Source organism: Marmota marmota, unplaced genomic scaffold (genome assembly GCF_001458135.2).
Source record: "Marmota marmota marmota unplaced genomic scaffold, marMar, whole genome shotgun sequence".
Classification (NCBI taxonomy): domain Eukaryota; kingdom Metazoa; phylum Chordata; class Mammalia; order Rodentia; family Sciuridae; genus Marmota; species Marmota marmota.
The window spans coordinates 4,990,977-5,014,742 of NW_025999941.1; the positions used below are offsets into that span (position 1 = coordinate 4,990,977).

Below are 23,766 nucleotides of genomic sequence, written 5' to 3' on the forward strand. Positions count from 1 at the left end.
TTCTTTTGGGCTGAGGTCTTTATTTAGCTCCATTGTTCTGGTCTAAGGACAGGAAACGACACAAAGCTAAATTCTGTAGAGGGTTGTACCTTGAGGGAGATTAGGATTTGCTGAGCCAATGAAAATTAGCCAGAGGTGACTCCTGTGGGCTCTAGCATATTGGCTCTGCATGGTGCCCCTCCTGGTCTGGCTGTCCATCTATCAGGGCAACTTCCTCTGTGGAGTGGAATAGTTGGAGATTGGATGGTCATTCCAGAAAGTAATGAACAATAGTGAACAGCCTGAGGGAGGTATGCAGAGGTATCCTTTGTGAAGTAGATAAAGGCCAGATCTATGCAGTTGAATTATCTAAGGCACTGATAAACTGTTTTGATCATAATATATCAACATTGTTTTAATGGATATAAAGTTGCTTATTATATTAGTCAGGGCTCTCTAGAGGCACAGAATCAACAGGAAATATAACTATAAAAAGGGGACTTATTACTTTGGCTCACACAACCAGAAGCTGGATAGTCCACAATAGCTGTCTGCAGGCTGGGGAGCCGGAAGAACCAGTAGCTACACAGTCCAAGAGGCTGGAACCTCAGAACAAGAGGGATCAACGGTGTTACCCTAGTCTGAGACCAAAGGCTTCTGGGGATCACTGGCAGAGTCCAATATCCTCCACGGATCACAGCAGCAAACAAGAACCTGTTCAAGAAGAATCGAGCTTGAATCTGCTGCTGCGTCCTTGTTCTTCCAACTGTTATTCCATCCAAGCCATCATCCTATTAGCCCAGTGCTGCCCACACTTAGGGAGGGTCTCTGTTTCAGTTGGCTATCCCACATGCCAATTATTCCTAGACACACCCTCATTTGACACTCCCATAATCCTCTTAATTCTTAACATTTCTTAATCCAATCAAGTTGACAGTTCAGATTGACCATCATACTTACCTAGTTTTTGTTTTTTGGGGTGGGTACTTGGGATTGGGTACATTTTGGGGTATTTTTTTGGGGGATACTCAGGGGTACTACCACTGAACCACATCCCCAGTCCTATTTTATATTTAGAGACAGGGTCTCACCGAGTTGCTTAGTGCCTCACTGTTGCTAAGGTTGGCTTTGAATTTGAGATCCTCCTGCCTCAGCCTCCAGAGCTGCTGGGATTACAGGCATGTGCCACCATGCATGGCTGCTTACTTAGTTTGTTTGCTGTAAATATCAGTTGCCTTATGTGACATTTGCGTGATATTTTCATCATTTTAGTATTTGTATGTCATGAGCAATTTCAAATTTTACTTTGTATCAGATGATGTATATACATGAGAGGTAGTTAAGTATTTTGTCTGTCCTGAAATAATTCTTCATCTGAGAGCTTCTTTGTTCCTACAGTAGGGCTGTATGATTTCCTTGTGAAACACCTTACACCCTGGTCAGAGCTGATTGGCCCAGAAATGGATACCTGATATAAGCTAAACCAATCAGAGTCCTTCCCTGGGATCTTTTACTATGGGTAACCAGGAAATTAGACTTCTTCTCTCTAGTTGCTAAGCTGTTAGTAAAAAACTTAGATGTTGGCGATGGTCCTGTTTTCTGCTATGTATAGGAAAATGGTCCTAGATAAGAAAGAAAGATGCCAACAAAGAGATAAGGGTAAAACTTGGAGAAAGTTTCCTTATGACAATTGGGAATGCACATTCAGGTCTTCCTGAATCCACCTCTGGCCTTGTCTTGCTGGCCACCTGTTCCTCATAGGAAGGCCTTTCCTTCTTCAACTCCCTTTGTTAATTTTCATTTTGACTTTTAACATGAGGTTGGGTCTTCCGGTAGGTTGGCTTGGGGGAGGCACTAAAAGCTAATTGATGATATTTGGGTAATAGTACTTCAACAACACTCACTCAGTCCTATTGCCTTCAAACCCCCATGTATTCCATTTTCCATGAGTTGTGAAATTAAAGACCAATTGAAGTGAAAAAAAATGAGTCAACTAACAGAGATAATGCAGATACTTAAAACTCCTTTTGTCAGAAATGTCTATTCTGAACAGAGCTACCAAAGGACAAATCCATTTTATAGATCCACTAGAACTCTAGTGTCTACTTTTGTTTTTTAGGGGGATTTTAATTTTGGTGTTCTTACAGCATTTTTCAATCTTTCTACCAAATCACCCTTCATAGCAGAGGAGGAGAATAAAAGGATGCCTTGTCTCTCCTACCCCAGCCCTGCTAGGGATCTGAGGACAGGCAGAGGACCTTGAAACTGAGTATAAATATTTGAGAAAAATGGAACAAGTTAACTCTTCAAAGTCTGAATTACCTCTTGAGTTAAATCAAATCATGAAATCCAAGATGGCAGAAAAAGTGCTCATTTCCCCAGCTCACTGCTGTCTGTTACTCTATAACCCAGCAGTAAGTATTAGGTAAGTTTAATGGAATGAAAGAATGAATATTAGGAACTGAGGCCCAGACGAATCAGCTGACCAGTGGCCTAACTAGTGAGTGGCCAAGCGAGGTTCAAAGCTTTAGGTCTTCAGGCTCCTGTCAAGGGTTCATTCTAAGAATAAGCAGTCACAGAGAGAACTATCCCTCAAGGTCTATATGATCTTTCCTTATGGCCCTCTAACAAAGCTGAACACCCAGAAATGCCTGGCAAGGCTTTCAATTCCTGAAGCAAAATGTTAACACATGAGAACTAAAGACAGCTTCGGATGTGAGCTAAAACCTGTGTTATTTTTGAGTCTTCCTTTTCAAAAATCTGTACAAGAGTTTAGGTGACAAAAGATGGGAAGGGCTGAGTGGGTATGATAAAATATTCACTGTAAATGCTCATGTTTAACCGTGTAGCTCTGAACAGCATCTTTGTGGCTGTCCTTGGCATACAGTACATGTCTGTTTGTGGGCTCCCTTCAAATGTCATGGTTCCCCAACTGTGGCCATGAGTGAGAGTCAGGGTGGACAGTAGTCCAGCGTAGGGTATATTGGGGATGTATGCATGTGTGAGTCTTGTTTTTTCACCCTGTGTTATATCCAAAATTATTGTCAAAAACTCCAGTTCTGTTATTTAATATTTTATATGACTTATGCCCTACAGCAGCACTGTCCACTAGAACTTTCTGTGATGGAAATGCTCAATGTTTGCATTGTCCAATAGGATAGGATAGTCACTAGTCACAGGTGGCTACTGAGCACTGGAAATGTGACTAATGTGAGGAATTGAATTTTTTATTTTCTTTAATTATAATTAATCTAAATGTAAATAACCACTTGTGGCCAGTAGCTATCATGGATAGCACAGCTCTATAGTATTAAAAAAAAAAAGCAAGTTTCTGTTTAGGGGCATTAATTAGGTCATTAATAACAGGGATTTCATTAAGTTTGTCATTCAGATGGAACTTAGAAATGTATGGCAGCTGTTCATCAAACGTGATGGGAGAAGCTTCCTTTATCTGGGCTAGAGTGACCTTCCTGTTATGGTTTGGATGTGCAATGTCTCCCAAAAACACTTGTGTGAGAGAATGCAGGAGTGTTTAGAGATGAGATGATTAGATTATGAGGGTTATAACCTAATTGGTGGATTAATCCATTTGGTAGATCAGTGGGTGGTGATTGTAAAGGGCTAGGGTAAGGCTGGAGGAAATAGGTTCCTGGGCATAAGCCCTCAGGGACTCTGTTATTTCTGACTTCTTTCACTTAAGCTTTCTCTGCCTCCTGGCTGTTGTGTCCTAAGCTGCTTTCCCCTGCCACACCCTTCCTCCATGATGTTCTGCCTTCCTCAGGGCCAAGGCAATGGAGTGGGCCAATCATGGACTGAACCTTTGAAATTGTGAGCCAAAATAAACTTTTTCTCCCCCAAGTTTTTCTTGTCATGTGAATTGGCAACCGTGATGCAAAGCTGACCAACACATAGTCCATCTTAGATTTTCCTGGGGTTATTCACTGTCATGTTGTTTTTTAATAAAAATGATCCCTTAGATAAATAACCAAAGATATAATTTTTATGGAGTTAAGACTTCTTATTTAACTAAATTTTTAAAAGAAATCTTTTTCGTAACATTATCCCAGATTATCATGAAACTATCCTTACACAATATAGAGTAACTGAATAAAGTTTTGGATCAGTTAAAATGGTTATATTTAACTCTTGGTGCCTGAACCAGCAATTGTTACTCCTTTAAGCATTCGGGGCAGGCTGGGTTTAAGAAGGCAACAGGAATGAGAGTATTTTTCAGTTTATAGTGGTATGCAAGTGGGCACCTCAGCCAAAGCTGCATTACACAAAGATTAGATTATGAGGGTTATAACCTAATTGGTGGATTAATCCATTTGGAAAGAGTATTGTTGAAGGAGCATCAGGTAGGGCCTTGTATACTTGGAGTCAAATCCAGGGAATGCCTTTGGTTAGCTCTGTGAAGTTCAACTAGTCATATAATCTCTTGACCACTTCTCTCTTCTGTAAGTTAGTGTTTTGAGGCCTAACATAAATGCATGTTGAAAGTTCTTTATGGAAGAGTTGCCTAGTGTTATAGTGAGTTTCACTGATAACAGTTGTGGTCATGCATGGGATAGTCTCTGGGAACTCCACAGCTAAGTGACCTGACTAGTCATGATTTTCCCTTCCATACTAATTGATTCCAGGCTCATGAAGACACTAGTGGAGTCATGGTGAAGTCCAGCTGCAGATGATGAGGGCCTGAAGTAAAGTGACCTTGGGTGTGTAGAGAATGGGGCAGGATTACAGAAACAGCTGGAGGTGAATCTGGTGGACTGTGGTGGATGAATGCATAGGATTAGAGAAAGGGGAGGAAGGCATCAAGTGACTCCAGAGTTGGAGACAAGGTTGATGGTGGACCAGCTGTGACTGCTGGCCATGTAAGTCTGAACCTCCAAGGAAACTGAGGGCTAGGAGTCCAAATTTGGGAATAATTAACAAGTGGCCACACCTGTGTGAACCAAGGGGGAAGTTGAGCTGAGAGCTGGTGGCTGAGGATTAACCCTGGTGACCACCACTTGTGTCTGCCATTATTATGCACTTGAGACTTGTCCAAAGAAGGTTATACATAAATAAAACAGACAGGATTCCATTTAGCTACATATGCAAACGACATTATGAAAAAGAGAAACGAAAGTGTCTATACTCGGGTAAGGTAGAAAACCAGAAGACTCAAGGCCCCCTATGGGCTAGCCAAATATTGATTTTTTTTTTTTTTTTAAATAAAATCTAAATGTAGTCTTCAGTTAAAAAGGATACTCCTCCTTTCTGGTAAACAATTTGGCAGCCTGTACTAATCCTTTGAAAAGTTAATATCCTTTGACCTATTAATTCCACTTTCAGGAATCCACTCGAAGGAAGCAAACAGAGGTTCAGATAAAAATTTATACGCAAAGATATTTCATCTTGTTAGCTTTTTTGGGAAGGTTCAGCACGGAGGGAGCGTTCAGCCATAACATCATTGTAAAAGGTTTGGATACCAGGCAGTACCATGGCATAGGATGTGAAATCTGCATTGATGTTAAAATACTAGATGAGTATTCAAAGAAATCTGGCTTTGCCCTTTGAAGCCACTCTCCAAGTTACTGTGGTGAGAAAGCTGGGGGTATGCTAGCTCAGAGCCTTTGTTGACTTGATATCCAAAAAAATGCATGTGATCTGTCCTGGTCGTTTCTAGTCCAGCCTCTTTTTTTTTTTTTTTTTTTTTTTTTTGGTACTCCTGGCTTCTCATGTCATGTTCCAGAAATGCTTCTAGAAGTTTCTTTAGCAGGCTGTTACACCATCAAGGTTTTACCCAGGATAACTCCTGCCCTTACATGGATTTCCCTGCTTTCTTTCCTTCATGTATCTGGTGAACTCTTATTCATCCTTCGAAGCCTCTTTCAGATTTGGTCCCCAAATAGATTTTGTCAAGCACAGCATTTTGAAGAACAAATAGGGTTTGAATGCTTCGAGGTGAGGTGGACGTACTAGTTCTACCACCCTCCTCACTTCTTCCTATTTGTTACCTTGTCACAGCCCTGGCCTTCTGTGACAGAGCTATCTCCACCTCCTTTCAGGCAGAAAGTGTCTCTTTGGTCATTGTCACTATTGTAATACCTTTACACCCATGACTGCATTTATCACCCATATGAGTAATCTTTAAAATATACTTTTTTTTCAATTCTAATGCTAATAAATTTTGAAAAAAATTACCCACAAATAGGAAAAAAAAAAGTAACTTCTATCTCCCTCCTCTTCAAGAACACTGATGTCTTCATGTTAGTGAATGTTTCTGGATGTGATTTGTGTATGTACATTTCAGAGTCAAATTAATACTGTGTCTATAAAGCTTAGAATCTTTATTTTTGTTATAACATAGTGCAAGCATTACTTGCTCCGTGTTTGTGTCCTTATTTTTAAAACATACTTACAGAAATTGGCTGGACCGTCTTGAGGGTTAAGATTCCCCAGTACTTAAGCAGAGTGTTGGCCTGGACCAGTACAGGGACTTAATGTTTGTTGAACTCTGGAGATGAAAAATTTAACCTGTCCCCATCCAGCCTCCAAGGATCTTGTTTAGGAGACATACCTGTTCACTCATGATTTAATGTATTCATGCACTCAACAGATATGTATCTGCCGGACATCCTTCTATCACTGGGGACACAGTAGAATGCTCCAGCCCTCGTGAAGTGTGTGTGTTCCAAGCAGTGATTTGCACACTAGGTTGCACTGAGATCCCACAGCAGACTTGTGAACTGCAGGTCACTCACTGGGTTTTGCCTCAGAGCTGCCAATTCAGTGGGTCTGAGGGCCTGAGGGCCTGAGAGCCTGCAGTGTCAACATGTTCCCAGGGGATGCTGATGCTGCTGGTCCCTGGATATGACACTTGAGAATTCCTGGCTTAAAGGATCAATTTGCAGTACAGTATGGCAAAAGAAAACAGCTGTGGGGTTTGTGGGTAAGAGGGCTGAGGTCTGACTTGTGTGTCTAAGACTCCCTGATTCTTCAAGTCCCCAGGAGGAAGGAGGGGACTAGGAAAATGCCCTGTGTCCAAAACCTCAACTTTTCCTCTATGGATGACTCTGGGCAGTCTCTACAGGGCCGCAGATGCCCAGGACTGATCAAGGGAGAGGCTCAAGCAATTATGATGGCCACGTGTGCCTTCTCTGGGCCCCTTCAGCATGCTTACCATATGTCTGGTATTCTGAGCCACTGCAAAAGAGAAGCACGACCCTCCCCATTTTATGGATGTGAAGACTAAGACCTGGAGAGCTTATTTAACCCACTGTAGTCGTCCCCCGCACCAGTGAGTGACACATCTCGAGCTCCAAGCCCAGCCTTTCTGAGAGCCTTCAGACCCCATGCCATCGCCACTACCATAGCTCCTGTTGAGACTGGCCTGTGGTTGAACCCTCAATGGGACCAGTTTCTAGAAATGCTTCAGTAGTCATAGCTGTTTCCTGTGTGGTGAGACAGTAGTCTCAGGAGCTAGTGCAAGGTTGTTCCCTCATTTCATCTGGGGACTGTAAAAATGTATTGCCTTTCCTTTTTGCCTTTGTCACCAGGAAGCTCAGAGCTATGCTTCGTCGGCAGTAGCTTTCCTGAGTGTAAGGTTCTTGGTATAATCATCTCCCTACTTTTCTTTGAAAGCTTTTGTTTCCTGTGTTTTCTTTTAGAAAGTTTCCGAGATAATTTTCTAAAATAGGTGGATGTCACAGATTAGTGAGTGAAAAGTAAATTTTCAGAATGGAAAGGATTAGTTTAAGGGGTGTTTTTTAAACTTTTGAAGACTGATTTGGCCCAAGACTGTGCATGAGTGGACACAGACGTGACTGTGGACACGTATGTATTTGATAGCTTGATGTTTCCTTTTGAACTTGAGTCCAGTTTGGCTGGAGCCAGGGATGGCTTTGAACTCTGGCTTCTCACTACTTGCTTTATGACTTTCATTTCAATCTCGGTGTCCTTATCTGCAATGGAGATTATGATGCCGTGCATGGTCATTGAAGAATTTAACAAAATGACTTAATGTAAAATGGTATGTGCCTGCAGCAGATGATAGTTACTGATATGTCTCGCACAGGCTGGGATTTGTAGAAAGATTGGACCATGCATTTGCACTTGCTCTAGACATTTTTCCTAGAACGTGCAGTGGGGAGCTGAAATGACCCTTGACTTCACGTTGGGGTGCTGTGTTCCATAGCTGTGAGGCTTGCTTCCCCTTGGTGCAGGGAACTCCATGTGGCATTTCTTACACATTCTCAATGGCAGTAGATGTTTGCTGTGGAGAACTCAATATTTTCTGAGGTCATCCACTTAGAGGTTGGTGACTAAGACTTAGACAGCCCTGGGGTTTCTACCTCCTTATGCAGTGGTGACGTACTCGGCTTGAGCATCCTTGCCTGGAAAGTCCCCTAAAGCCCACCTCCTGGCTCTTCTTGATTTTACTAGGCTACCACTTTCAGTTTTTCTTTCAAAGTTTTGACTACTAAGTGCAATGGCTGGAGGCTACTTTTTAGGGCAAGAGAGGGTTCAAATATTACAGGACTCTTTGTAGATTTCTTTGTCCCAGCTTGTGGGCACATGAAGCAAGAAGGAACAGCTTCCCTGTTGCCTATGCTGTCTGAGGCCTTCAAGAACCTAGGGCCTACCTGGAGCTGTGGGCCAGGTATAGACTGTGAGCTCCTTGGCTTCCTGAGGCCTGAGCGTGCCATGGAGCCTTCACAGGGGTGACTTTCCCCACCTCTGACCTTCCCTGACAAAACTAGTGTCTCAAAAAAGAAGCTCTTTGGGTCATAAGATGCCATCTGGTAATTACTATGCGGTTGTAAGATGCATTGTATTTATTTTAATTTTTTTTTTGTGTGTGTGTGCGCCAGGGATTGAACGCAGGGGCACTTAACCCCTGAGCCACATCCCCAGCCCATTTTTGTATTTTATTTAGAGACAGAGTCTCGCCAAGTTGCTTAGGTCCTTGCTGAGTCTGGCATTGAACTCATAATCCTCCTGCCTCAGCCTCCTGAGCTGCTGGGATTACAGGTGTGTGCCACTGCACCCAGCTAGATGCACTGTATTGTGAGGTAGCCTGATGGCCAGGAAGTAGGTGAGTCATAAGAAAAAGAAATTCTTAAAAAATTGTTAGCAAAATGAGCTTCTTCCAAATCCTGTTTATTTGAGCTTATCCTTTTAGAACCTGTTTAAAACAAAACAACAAAACAAAACAAATGGGGACCATAATCATTTCAAGGAGAGGTGATCCCAACCCTTTCCCAAAGCTTCATTTTTCCATTGGGCAATGTAGTGAACACACCAAGTCTGCATGTCCCCAACAGGCCAGGGCAAAGGGTGCAGGCACTGCCTGCCTTGATGACATGGGGCCTCTGCTATTCTTCCTGTTCACGGTGAAGTAGCTCAGAGGCCTCAGTGAGGTGCATGGGTGCTGCAGGCATCCTTCCGTAGACCATCCCATTCACGCTCTTGCTTTTGTTTTGTTGGCCTCCCAGGTCCAGGAAGCTGCAAGTCGGGGCCTGAAGTTTGTGGGCGTCATTCCTCAGTATCACTCCCTTGGCGGCAGCCCTCTCACACCCACAGCCAACAGTGCCACAGATGCCAGAGCTGTAAAAAAGGCACATGGGGACCACCCATCACTGGAGGACGAGAACCCAGGGGCTGCAGACGTGTGTGTTGCTCCCTCAGGGATGGACGGAAGCCCAGAGCCCGGCCCAGGCCACACAGGGGACCTGCCTTTCATTGAGGAGCCCAGCTTATCCTCTGGAGAATTTTCCCCACGGGGAATGAGTCCTATACTGGATGGACCAGATGGTGGCCCGTCGGATACACATGCAGGGCTGCTCTCTAGGAGTAAGTATGTAAGCCCCTCGAGTTTTGACCCACTTCAGAGAGGTGAACAGCTTTTCAGTCATCCCCAGGGCGTTTTAGGGAGAAGAGATGGGGATAGAGTATAGACACAGCAGTCCATCAAACACTAGAAACTTAGTTATTTGGGCCGCACGACTAGTTACTTGCTGAAGTTGTGACTTTGGGGGTGAGCAGGGCCATGTGAAATTGACTTGCAGTTGTTCCAAGTGGGTTCTAAATGGATTCTAGATGGTGAGGTATTATATCCCCTGCCCTTGCATAGGGAGTGTTGGTATGCTGGGAACCACTGAGACCCTCCACTCCACTGCTTGAATGTTTGCCTATAGCAAGAAATCACAAACACCAGTTGAGGGCAATTTGTGCGGGGGGTGTGTGTGTTTGTGTGTGTGTGTGTGTGTGTGTGTGTGAGATTCAACTCATGACAATGTAAACAGCCAGCCTTCAGGGGCTTCCTACGGTTGACGTATCACTGTGGTAGAATACGCCATTGAGGAAAGGCCAGCAGTCTGTGAATCCTCCTAGTCACATTGTAAGGGCCAGGAGAGCATGCACATTGGCTTAAGGATTTCACATAACAGCACAGCAACAATAGCCAACATGTATTAATACTTCCTAAGCACTAGGCCCTGTGCCAATATGCTTTTAATAGACTGACCTCTTAATTCTCCAGGCAGCCTTGTGACATATGTGGGTGAGCTCTATTACCATTGCCTGGTTGCCAGTGGAGTAATCTGGGGTTTTCAGAGGAAATGAGTTGCCAGGGTGGGAAACTGGCAGACCTAGTATGTGAACACAGTGGGGCTGGGTCACCACCACCCCATTACGTCTCTCTGGTCTTTCCTGACAAGATTTCCTGAAGCCCTTGGTTGACAGGGAGTGAAGTTTCCCTGTATTTCTCTCCCCAGAGTTCCCTCTTCTCTACTTTCTCCAGGAAATCTAGCATCCAGTCACTTCCTGACAGCAAGGTACTTAACATCAGTGGTGGGGCCTCTTCGGGCCTTTGGAAGATGAACGAGTATTGAGACTGACAGCCAGAGACCACCAAGCCTTCCCGAGGGCTGTTTGTTTAGGACTTTCTGGATCATATCCCTGGTTAATATTGTTACTATTTAGTTACTTGTTCTTGAAATCGGCCTCTTACATATGATCAGGAACATTTTTATGCTTGGAGAGTGGAGAACAAGGTGAAATAATTTTCATTGTTACATTAGTATGTCTTGAAAGGAAAATTATAGGATGCTCATTTCTGGGGGCTTATTTGCAGAGTTGCTTGGAGGGAGAGATTGGAGCTGCCTTGATTCTGGGATATAGAGGGCTATTATTTAATCAAGGTCTGGATCCTTCTTAAACATGTACTGGAGTAGAGCTCTTCCTCTGCCTGGTTTCTCCCCCACCACACACACACTGGATTGATAGACTTCTTCCCGTCCCCCCCCCCCACACTCCCCATTCAGAGCAGCTGAGAGTGTGTTTAGACCTGGCATATGCCTCCTAATTAGTGTCCAAAGCTGTCTTCTATTGAGGTGGGCAAGGTGTGTGTGCTGATCCCAAGAAGATGGATGAGCTTCTGGGGGAACCCTGCACTATGAGAGGGTTGGCAAGGCAGGTGGCATCATGGTCGAGAGTCCAGCCTTTCTGTCCATTCCAGCCACCTTGTGGCTGGGCAGTAGCCTTGAACACAGCAATTGCCTTCTCATGGGAAAGAACAGCAACTCCCTATGGAAAGGTTGGGTGAGATGTACCTTCAAAGCCTCTCAGTGCTGTGGACTCACCCATGTGAACTGTTGCCCCTGGGCTCGGGCACCATGCTCCTGGCTCTTGACCTCCACTTCTCATGGAACCTTGGTTTGAGAAAGAAAGTGGTTAATATGAAGGCTTCCTTGGGAGTGTGCTGACACCCTAGCCTTCCCCAATCCACCTTCCTCAGAGACTCCTCCTAGACTTTCTGCCTCTGTGTTTAATACCAGAGAATTACTAACTGGGAAGACTTGTCCTGGGACCCTCCCCAGATGCCCAGTGCCCTCCTGCTCCCCTGTGGCTGCTCACCTCCCTCCCCCAGACTCCCCGTAGCTGAATGCACAGAAACCCCTCCTCCTGAAGCATCTGGACCTGCCTCCCCCCTCAAGACCCTGTTCTCTGCTGTCACCCAGATCATGCTGGGAGATGGTGGTTAATGGGTGTTAATGGAGGCATCAGCCCAACGGTGAAGGGGAACTTCAGCTATGGGGGGTCTCTAAGCCTTCCCTGTCCCCATCTCTCCAGGTGCACAGCTGCCTCTCCCCATGCAAATAGCTGGCCAGGCTACAGGTCTCTGTAATTTAGGCTCCCGCTATTATTTTTTAGAATTTTATTTATTTATTTATTTTATCTTCTGGTGGAATAAATGAGCCTCTGGATTTTCTATCAGTCATAACACACTGGGGTGACTAGTGGGCACAGAGGCCTGTGGGGGATGGGCAGACCGTCATGAGGGTGGTCACCCTGAGAGTGCTGTTCTGACTCCTCCCTGGACGTCAACTCTGTTATTCCTCATCACATAACAGAAGGCTAGGATGCTCACTCCATGGATACAGAAAGTCCCTTCCAGGCAGCTAAGTCTCTTACCACAGCCAGGCCAGCCCCAGAGCTGGATATCCAGGACCCTGTCCCTGAGGATCATGACCCTCACTGGCCCCTGGCCTACCCTCCTTATCTTTTTCCTGGGGCATCTTGTTTCCTTCCTTGAGAACAAGGTGAGCCGTCACCCCCAGCACACACACAGCCCCCTCCCTGCCACTCTCATCTCTTGGCTTGCCTTTCTCCTGGGGCCCCCTAAGGAGGGTGAAGTGTTTTTACTCCTCGTTCTGCCAGGTGGGCTTAAATAGGCAATCACAGCAAGACAATTAAAAAACATCCAGAGGGAGTCTCCCTCCTCCCCCCTCCTCCTCCTCCTCCTTCTCGCTTAATTTATTTCCTATGTAGGAGGCCTAGGGGAGAAGACTCCAGGCAGTGACGGCTCAGACAGGGTCTCCATCTGGAAGCAGGGGCAGGCTCCCTCCCAGCCCCCACCCCTGCGGCACAGTCCAGTGGTTAGGCCCTCCTGCATTTCTCTTCCTGCTCATTGAATTTTATTTCCTGGTTCCAGGGGAATTTCTTATTGGTTTGAAGTCCAGGCTGTGCAATGATCATCTGAGCCTCAAGTGTCTCTGTTGCTACAAGAGAAACAAAGAGGCCAGACAGGTTCTCTCAAATTCTGATTGTTCTGTCACCAAAATCCCTATTCTAAGTCTTCCAAGCATTGGCTTTCCTATCTGCTGAGACTTCCCAGCCAGAAGCTGTAGTTGCTGATCTCAATTACAGTTCTGGTGAGGGATTTTGTTCAGTAGACCTTCCTGGCAGCCAGCTCAGTGTGGATCCCTGAAACTCGGGGGCCTTTTCTGATGTGCAGGCTCTTTCCCTCCCCGGCCAATATCCTCCCCTCCTCATATCCTCAGGATAGAGGATAGTCTGACCCTGTGACTCTGCCACTCTTTCAGGCCTTTGACTCATTACCCCTAATGCTTTGGAGACTGTTCATTCCAACACAGCTACTAAGTCCCTACCTGTGGCTACTAGTGCCCACTTTCTGTGTCCTGATGAAGTTGGTCTCTTAATTGGACCTGGGAAGGAGCCCAGGGCTTGGGATCTACAAGACCTGGCTCTCCCACACTGGCTGTGATTCTGAGACATCTACTTAACGCTTCAGGGCCTGTGGAGGTTGGAGAGTCACATGGGGCCATGTCACATGGTGCAGGTGTCTGGACTGCTGAGGTCTTCACGCTTCAATACCTGTCGGCCATTGTGTGTGCACTTTGCCTCCTGCTGGCCCAGAGGTGCCCTGTTATTAGTCCTGAGCCTATGACACAGCCTGAGCAGCCTTCTCCAGATTTTGGAATCTGGATAGAGAGCTTCAGGCCCTTCTTCTTCCCTTCCCTCCACAGCACCCACAGCCTGCCTTCCCAGAGGAGACCTTTCATCTCAGTTCCCCTGCACCTGGCCTCGTCACACTGCGGACCCCACCCAGCTGTCTGACTTCCACTTCTTCCTTCCAGCACAGCTAACTCATCAGCAGCTTCTCTTTTGGAGCCCACGCTTTAGTTCAAACTCTGTATTTTTTTTTTATCCAGACTGGAGGGCTCCTTAATCACCACACCCAGCCAGCTCCTGTGGCTCACCCTCAACTCACAGCTCACTGGGATTGAACCTGAAGACAAGTAGGCAGGCTTCTATTTGGAGCCCAAGTTCCTATGCCCAGGCCCAGGCCTCAGAGCTGGTCACCTGCCTCTTTGCTCCCCACTTCCCTGTAGCCTAGGAGGCCTGAGAGGAGGGGGCCGCTCAGCCAGCCCCCAGCTCTCATCCTTTCCTAGATTTTCCCACTTGTCTGGCTCAGGTCCATCCAGCAAGCACCTCACAGCTCCTGTCACAGCGCAGGCTCTTTGCTGTACATGCGGAATCTTACCTGTGACAAGGCAGGGCCTCTGTGTGGGGAGTGGGGAAGGAGGATAAGAAGATGGTAGGTGCTCAGTGCAGTGCTTCAGCCATTCTCAAAACATTCTCCGAAGCGATGCTTTCCCTATGCTTTTGGGACTTTCTGTCCCACGTCTGGAAAAATCTTCCTGCTGAGGTCATGGCGGAGTCACAGAGCAGCTGAGAAAATTGAAACAAATTCGGGGCTTCTTTTTTGGAATCCTTGGTGCCTGCTTGTGTGAGGATGTGTGTTGAAGAATCGGACTATGAAAACATCAAAGGGCATCGTGTTCAGATGGTTTCTCTTGGCTGGTTTCCATGTGAGTAGAGGGAAGACTGTGGTCACGGAGGCGGTGGGACAGAGGCGTCTACTAAAGGGTTACGCGTTCGAAGTCAGGTTTTCTCCCAATATTTCATTACCCCTAATGCTTTGGAGACTGTTCATTCCAACAGCACTTCCTTTTCCTTCCTGAAAAATTTATTTCTGTCTCTGGCTTCAGTCCGGCCCCTGGGGAGATTCGAGACGGGAAAGCTGGGATGCTGTTAGCACCGACTACCTTGTCAGAAGTCTCTCTTCTTCCACCCATTCCAACATCCTCACTTCTCCTTTTGACATTTCCCCTTTTTCTGTTTCATTATGCATCGGGGAAAATGGAGGGTTTTGTCTGGTCGTGTGAAACGAGATCCTTCTGAACTTCGGCCACTTCCAAACTCCTCAATCAATTCTCTCATGAAGCAGCTGTGATTTCTTTTTAATTCTATTGCATCTGTAGTTGACTCTAATATACCATAGGGACTGGTGCTCTGGCCCACTGTGGAGTCACCTGCAGTTAGTTCTGGCCAAGTTTACAGTTTCCTTAGCCTCTGAGCTTGCCAGTGTTTCTTGGGAATGTGAACATGCAGGGCAGATACTCTGGGGAGTTAGTGCCAGTCAATGAGGGTGAATTCTCCAGCTGTGTTGCCCTTGGTGGGTCCCTTTGAGGTGTGTTCTATACAGTGTCTCAGGTCCCCTGTGGGATTGAGCCCCATTGATAATCTGCTCATTAACGCATAGTTCATTAGCTTCGTTGTCTCTTCATTTCCCATCCCACCTCCATCCTTCTCTCTTAGTATCACTTTTCAAACAAACAGCTTGCACATGGAAAGCTTGCAGGATTTGCTTTTGAAGAAATCCAAATGAATTCAGCGATTCACTGAAGCATGGCTCATCCTCTTGCCCTTTGTGGCTGCCATTTTTAATTGAATGACTGGCATGTGGGACTAGAAAACCCCTGATTGCTCAGTTCACGTCCTCACCCTGACCCCCACCCCTGCTCCCCAACCTATGGCTTGACTCCCTCCATTACAAACCTTCCTCTGTCATTTCATTCTTAGTTTATATTTCAAAGTCATGAAATAGGTAGTGGGTGCTGGCTCCATACACCAAGACTTTATTTCTTGTGTGAAAGTATTTCCTGGTTGGAGGTGGCGTCTTGAGTTGGTCAGGTAGACTAAGAAAAGGTAAGGTAATATGGGGTGGGGATGACCAGGCTAGAGCTGGTGTTTAAAATCCAGGTGGCCACTTCTGACGATAGGTATTAGCTCTCTTGGATGGATAGCTTGAGATGACTCTCCTGTTTAACTGTTGATGATAAGTCTCATGGCCCAGAGAACTCCACTGAGGCTTGCTCAGATGGGCCTGTGAGAAGAACTTCTTTGTCTCAGAATACAGTACCTGTGTGAGAAACTTCCAGATGTTACATGGGTTACTATATTCTGTGTTAATAAGCCTTGTTATTCCCCTGTTTATGGCAAGGGTAAAGGCTTGCCTTTATGGTCAGATTTTCCTTTTAAAATGCAGTTAACAGAAAGTAAATCAATTTTAAAAATAATAATCCAACTAGTATTTGGATACCACAAAAATTATGAAATACTCCAAATTGGGAAACAGCATCCCAGAATGTAGATCTAGTTATCCCATATGGGGAACGTGAGTGTCCTTTGTCCTTTTTGCTGATGTCAACCACCATTGTTTATGACCTTTAAATTTTCTCTTTGATAGAAGGGTGGGGATTTTCTTAAGATTTTAAAAGATATTTTTGGAAAAACAAAGCATATTCCTGAGCAGCTTGTGCAAGAAAAGCTTTCTAAGCTGGGTCAACTCTGATTGCTTGTCTAAATGAGTATTGCAAAAATAGGCCTTCAGAGTTAGGTTGAAATTGCAGGTTTTTGCCCCTCGAGGCAGCTACTGCTAACTCATACCTGGCAGCACGTACAGCAGGCACAGATCAACTGGGTGGTGGTGACTATTGATTTCTGAAGGATTGAGCTATAAATGAAAGAACGGAAAGCTCAGAGCCTCACTCCCAGAGCCTGCCTGCGTGGCTGATGGAGCTGACCTGCCACTGTAGGCAGAAACTCTCATTTACGGGAACATATTTATTTTTACATATCAGTGATGTATTTTTTGATGTACTTGATTAAGTATTATGGGCTAGGCCCCAGGAAACACCAGTGCAGTTTATAAATAGTGAGTTCATGGGTGAACAAGGTTCCTGGAATTCGAGCAATGTGTTTGTTTTTCTGTGATTTTGTACATTGGCTTTTTTTTTTTTTTTAAGTTCAGATCTCACTCAGGTATGTCTATTTTTACTTCCAACACATCTTTGTATTTCTAGAAATTTATGCTCAACTCCTAAATGCCTAAATATATAAACCAATCCCAGATAATAATTCATTATATTCCAGATTCAAAATCTTAAGTCCCCCCATTTGAAGCCTAGCCTTTGAGGCCCATGTATGTCACTTGAAGGCAGCCACAAGTTACTACTTGGAATCAAGTTATATTACTTGGCATGTAGGCTCAGAGATTTCACCGTTGATATCATTTCTTTAGATTCCTGAGAGATTTCATTAATCCAATGAGTCAAATTTTTATCGCTGGTTGACCTCTTCTTTCCCCACTTTTTTTTTTTTTTTTTTAATCAAATTTCAACAGAAATGGAGATCTTTTTGCCCTTTTCAATAAACCGAATGAGCCATTCAGAATGTGCCGGCAATACTATCCTGTTACTATTCCTCTCCGGGTCTCCAAGAATGGCCAGACGGTGAGCAGTTTGGATGCCAACTGGTTGGAGCACATGAGTGACCACTTCCGGAAAGGAGGCGTGCTGGTGAATGCAGTCTTCCATCTTGGAATGGCAAATGGTATGGAATCCACCGCCCTTGGGTGGCCCTTAAGAATTCTGCTTCTAACTTTTATAACCTTAACCCATCTTTGGAGCCTGCTCCATTCAGTCAATAAAAATGCTGCATTTGATTTCTGATTAATACAGCTTGAGCAGTGCCCATAAAGTCAAGGACCTGAGCAGGAGTCAGCCATGTATCTTCCGAAATGCCAGGGGAGGGTGGGGTGGGTGGTGGGGTGGTGGATTCTATTTGATGAAGATGGCCTCTGTTTCTGTTGCTTTTTAAGAATTTTTTTTTTAAAAAAAAAGATGACTCCCTGGGATTGTTAATTACCCCCTGGGATCATGCCATGCCAGAGTGTGAATTGTTTGTAGACACTATTACAGCTTGAAGTAGCAGCAGCACCTTGGAATTGACAGAAAAACAAATGGCATGCTGCCTGGTTTCTGTAAGCTCCATTGGGACACACACAGTGCCTGGGTATCATGGCACCCATGCCCCTCCCCGGGAGTGGGTTATCTCTGGGGGGTTGCTGCATGGAATAGCACTATTAACGTCAGCTTTCAAGGTGGGAAGGAAGTCTGCCCACAGTGGGAAAAGGGGTCAAGCAAACAAAGTGCTTCAGGCTAACATGAAGGCAAGTTAAATCACCAGGGTGCATCAAAACTGGGAGGCAATTTGAAGAGTGGGCCAACCTGCCAGCATGTGTAGATCCCGAGGGCTGCCAGTCAACATGGTTCCTGAGCAAGCAAAGTGTCACACCAAAGTTGTCGATCTCAGCAAAACCTGGCAGGGGGCATCAACTGCACCACAGTTTTCTCTCAAGAATTAGAGTCAGGGATGGATTTTGGATTCCATATTATTTGCAATCCTTGAAATGCCAGCAGGCGTCCTTAGAATAGAGATGCTATTCTTAATTCTGCATGTACCTACTTTGAATCATTCAAAGCCTCAGAAGATGACACAGCACTAATAGACCTTAGTTTGGATGCAGTCTCTTGTTACTATCTAAATATCTGTGTCCGATCTCAACTTGTTATAGTGGCAGCAGGCATTGCATAATGTCCTGGGCCATAGCCATTTGTTATAATGGATGAATGACATAAGGAAGGCCATCAGCTCACTAAGAATACAGCCAGACTAATACTGTCCAATAGAACTTTCTCTGATGGTGGAATGTTTAATGTGCTATCCAGTATGGTAGCTACCAGCCATCTGTGGGCTCTGAGCACTTGAAATTTATTTCATTTTCACAAATTGAACCATATGGGGCTAGTGTACCGGACAGTGCAGTTCCAGCGTGTACATTTCATTGATGCAACTAAAATTCATTTCTGTTCCCTGGCAGCAAAGTGATAAACTCTTTGTGTATAAGAAACCCATCATGGTACCTGCAGGGGCTCCGGAAGCCAGGGCCAGTCACTGTCTGGCGAGAGGTACCACAGAACACTGGGGCAGGTGTCCATCCCTACTCCTCAGTATTGGTAGCAGGTGGGCAGGGAGGAGCCCTTCACCTCCTACGTCCTACAGGGATACCTGGTGCCCATCTTAGGTTGGGGCAATAGCAGCTTTTCTATCTTGGTGCCCCAGAAGCTCTCTGTAACAGTCGTGTAGAACATTACATTTCTCTGTGGGCACCTGATGGCTAGTTGTACTAACATCTTAAAGATGTGCTGGAGGTAACAGCAGCACAGGATGTCACTGGTCATTTTCTCTCCTCTCAGGAGAATGGGGCATCCAAATGGAAGTTTTCTCTGGCCCAACTGTCTGAGCATGTCGGGGCAAGCCAAGCCCCCAGAGAGAACACGTTGAAAGTTCACAAAGCCATTGAATGTCTCTCACCGTTATGGTTTTGGCAGTCAAGGCTGAGTTCACCTCCGCTCCCTTCCCACCCCCCCTCCTTTCCATCCATGCATCCAAAAGCACAGAGAATTTGTACAGCTCTTTCTTCAGATTTGCCTTCAGCATGTGAAAGGCTGTTATAGCTTCCCTTGGCTTTAGCTGCGTTCAAGCCAGCCTTCCTGCCTTGAAGTCAGAACGTGAAATGTCCCCTGGCAAGTGCAACCGTGAAGTGCTCCGCGGAGCCTGAGGCATCTACGGTGTCTAGCGCTGCAGGCAGCCGCTCTGCTTCATTCACAGCCAGGGGTGCGAAAGCCTCTGAACCAAATTCATTGCAACCCACACTGGCTTGAGATGTGATTTTTCCTGTGTGTGTCTGCTGGGAGGACCGTGCGAATCAGGGTGGTGTTAGTGGGTTAAGGCTTTTCTGCCCTGGGAAAGCCCAGGGCTTCTGTTGGCCAGGGAAGAAATAGGCATATGTTCTTTTCCCAGAATTAAAAAAAAAAAAAAGCAAACTAATCATAATCATGAAATGAACCTATCTCTAAGAGATAATTAGTATCCTTGCTAATAAACCTGGCAGAGCTAGAAGCACCTTCAAGCTGTTTGCCACCTGGGAAAGCATCATTCATGACTCTTGAAAGTGTATTTATAGTCTAAAATCATAAAATTTATACCCAAGTCATAAAACTCATGAGAAATTTGTCCAACTTGCCCAGTTCAGACTCCAGCTTCTGTTTTTACACCTCCAAGGACATGGAAACACCCATACAGTCCCCAGGTTTGGGCTCCCACTGGTGGTTTCTGGGACTCCTCTCCCAGGATTGGGCAGGTGGCTCCGGCTGGTGAGGCCCTACCCAGAGCCCTACCAGCTCAAGGCACATTGAAGGGACCTGTGCCCTGTAGGACTGTGCTGGGTGTGCTCCAGGCACTTCTACAGATCAGCTCATTAAGTCTTCAGCCCAGTGGAATATAGTATAGGTGTGGAAACTGAGGCACAGAGACATCACGTCATTGCCAAGGTTACCAGTTGGTAAGTACTTGGCCAGGCAGTGAGAGGAAGGAAGAGTGAGGATGATAGAAGAGATGTGGCCATGTGGTGGGAGGGGTGGTGGGGAAAGGAGAGCTTAGGTCACCCCAGGAGACAGTAGGAATGAGCCCAGGGGCCACACAGCAGAGCAGACAGCCCTTGGGAGCCCCCAGACAGTGAGACGAAGGCCAGAGTCTGTATTTCTAGGGATGAGGAGGGTCCCTCCTGAGCCAGCTCTTGATGGCCCGGCTGGGAGGCTGCTTCCTCACCAAGGGCTTTACCCAGCCCCTTCGTCATCACTGGCCACCAGTCTGGTTGCCACCTTCATTTCTCCTTGCCCTGCCTTGGCCCCCCTGTCACCTGCCCTGTGTTCCTTACTCTGCCCTCATCCTTACCTGCCCCCCACTCTGGCTCTGCCCCCCTGGCTCTGCCCTGGCCTTCTTCCTGCCCTGGTTCTCTGCCTGCCCTGCCCTCTTCCAGTCCCTGTCCTGTCCTTGCCCTCTCCTACCCTGGTGGTCCTTCCTCTTTGTGTCAAAAAACACCTTCGTTGCCGATTGTCCAAACCAGAATTCAGTCCAGCAGCACATGCTGCATAAGGTGACCCTGTCCTCACTTCTCTCTCCACCTAGGAGAGCCTTTTTTCCTGCCCCTGCTTGATTAAAAGGAAGCTGGCCTCATCTCCTGCACAATGTCCTGCATTAGATCTGTCTGGTTCAGTGCCTTGTGGGGTCCTCTTTCTTTTTCTTTCTTTCTTTCTTTTTTTTTTGGCACTAGGGATTGAATCCAGGAGCACTTGACCTCTGAGCCACATCCCCAGCCCTATTTTGTGTTTTATTTAGAGATGGGGTCTCGTTGAGTTGCTTAGCACCTTGCTGTTGCTGAGGACTCCTGAGCCACTGGGATTATAGGTGTGTTCCACGGTGCTCAGCTATTGTCTTTTTGTAAGCTACTATTTCATTTAAACTGCAAGTTAGTTCTATAACCTTGATGAGTGAAAATCTAACTAGAGTACATTGCAGGTGATCTGCATGTTGTGTCACACAAGGGGTCACTTTACAGCCATGTATCTCCACTCCAACCCCTACTACATCATCCTCGGGTTTTTCCTTGATGCCCCGGCTTTGTCTAAATCCACCTTTTTTTTTTTTTTGGACACCTAGCATATACTACAGATGTAAAAACATGTACATATTTCAAATTTTAAAAATAGTTTGTTTTATACAGATGTGCTTGCAAGTCCCCAGGCAGGGCCCTACCTCCTCAGACTCTTTAGCATCTCAGTGCCTGAACTCCCTAACCCCGAGGTAGAGGGTGCAGTGCAGTGGTCAGAGAGCACCAGCTCCATGACTCTGGAAACGTAGTCTGTCTGTCCATTACCTGCATCTGGCTCATTGTAGTAGTAGCTCAGTAAATGTTTCTTAGTTGTCGAAAGAGCACAGGCTTTGGGATCAAACCAACCACGTTTCAGATCTAGTTTGACCCTTGCATTCCATTTGAACATGGACAAGTTATTTAACTTTTGTAGTCTCCCTCATCTCATCTACTAAAAGGGAATGATGACTCTTGCAGAAATGTTGGGAGAGTTCTATGAGAAGTCATGAACCGGGTTGGGCAGAGAGCCTCACGTTCAGCCAGCACTGAATCAGAGTATTTCTGGTCAGGTTCATGACACTGAAACTTGCAGGCTGATCCTTGCTCTGAAGAGGAGTAATACCTTCTCTAGATGATTGAACACCTCAAAATGAGAATGCAGGAAGGAATGCAGGCCCGGAGCAGCAGTGGGGGCTCAAGAGGTAAGAGAAGGCGGCGGCCTGCTGGGTCTTCCATTAATGGAGCCAGTAAGCAGTAGCATAATTGGAAAGCAGCATGGCACAGTTGTCCAGGATTTTGCATCTTGGCATGACCACACGTGCAGTTATGGCTGTGTGGTTGACCGTGCCACTCCTAGAATCACAATGCTGAGAACATCGTACGGTTTCCAGCAGGGAACAGGACCCTTGAAGCAAGGAAACTGAGATCCTGCTACCTTGCTGTGGACAGTTTGTCCAGCCTCATTTGTTAAAAGGAGAACAGTAACATTTGTTTGTAAACCTGCAAAAGTAGACCAAATGCGTTGACTGCTTGCCCTGGTCTGGAGAGGGGCCAGCCCGACAGGCAGTCTTTACGCCTGTGGGAAGAGAGTGGTTGCCTCATAGACCTTACCTCTTGAGATAGCGTGGCAGATCTTTTCCCACATCCTTCTTGTAAATCATAAGCTTGGAATGTCAAGGTGGCCTTTTGCCAAAAGACCGGCATCAAATATTTATACAATACCAGGGCAAATAGCTTTTTGTGCACAGTAGGGAAGCATCTTTAGTTTAATAAAAAATTCAGTGATAATGGAATGTTTTCCATAGGCGGAGGGCAGTTTAACCTTTCTACATTGGGAGGCTTCGCTCTAAGATAGACCTATTTATACCCAACTGGGTGCACATTTCAGGGAGGCTGAGCCGTGAAGGTAATGAGGACATGGGGAGTGGACAGGGCCGTCAAAACAAGGGGCTCTTTAAAAGCCTGGCTGTCTGCTCTCTGTGGTTCATTGACTTTTTTGCTGTTACAGATGACCAAATTTTGACAGCTGTTCTGAACTCGCATCGTAGCCAAGCAGGTGAATCAGCGTTTTGGAGAGCAGAGCCCTGATAGAGGGGTGGGAGACAGGCAGTACATGGGTGGATGGTGAATGAGGATTTTTCACAGCCCCCCTCCCAGGCCCAGAACTTGGGAGGAAGGAGGGGAAGCTAGGCAGGAAATCTGGATGGGCTTCAAGTGACCCCTTCCTTCTCCTGGTCCCAACTTTGCTGCACTCTGCTGTTGGCAGGCTAAAGCCTGTTATGCTGTTTTTGTTGAAATGAGCACTTTAGTACTTAAAGCACATGGTAGGCATGCCTAGGGGACTTGAGTTCCTCTATTGAGAAGATGTATGGGTGTAGAGGCTTTGGAGATTAGATTACTGTCATCCCTTGGTATCTACAGATGATTGGTTCTAGGACCACCCCTCAGATGCTAAAATTTGTGGATGGATGCTCAGTGCCTTCTATAAAATGGCTGATAATCTACATATATCTTCCTATGTACTTTAAGTCATCCCTGGATTCCTTATAGTAAATAATGTGTGTGTGAGATAAATAGTTGTTTTATTGTTTAGGGAATTATGACAAGGAGAACGTGTATACTTGTTCATTACAGCCTTTTTAAACTTGATCCATGGTTGGTCAAATCCATGGCTGTGGAACCTGCAGATAGATATAGAGGGGCTGGCTATAACACGTTAGTGTAGAAGCCTCAAGGAAATATGTGCTAGGTTGATATGATCTCAAAGGAATTACTGAGTGTGTTCTGGTCCCAGACATCCCCAGGTCAGGACTGGG

At 45.8% G+C, this 23,766-nt stretch overlaps 1 protein-coding gene and 1 long non-coding RNA gene across 2 annotated transcripts in view; one reads left to right on the forward strand and one right to left on the reverse strand.

Annotated features, from left to right (window-relative positions):
- The window catches only part of Rftn1 (raftlin, lipid raft linker 1), a 196,834-nt gene that overhangs the window by 130,517 nt on the left and 42,551 nt on the right, over positions 1–23,766 (forward strand). Inside the window, exons 5-7 of the mRNA XM_015494369.2 lie at positions 9,462–9,819; positions 16,508–16,513; positions 17,308–17,508. Of these exons, the coding sequence (XP_015349855.1) occupies positions 9,462–9,819; positions 16,508–16,513; positions 17,308–17,508 (565 nt within the window). The remainder of the gene's footprint in view (positions 1–9,461; positions 9,820–16,507; positions 16,514–17,307; positions 17,509–23,766) is intronic.
- Positions 9,106–14,978, reverse strand: LOC125616246. The gene is made up of 3 exons (XR_007346853.1): positions 14,315–14,978; positions 11,610–11,678; positions 9,106–9,573 (listed from the first exon to the last, which is right to left on the reverse strand). It is a non-coding gene; the product is annotated as an uncharacterized LOC125616246 (long non-coding RNA).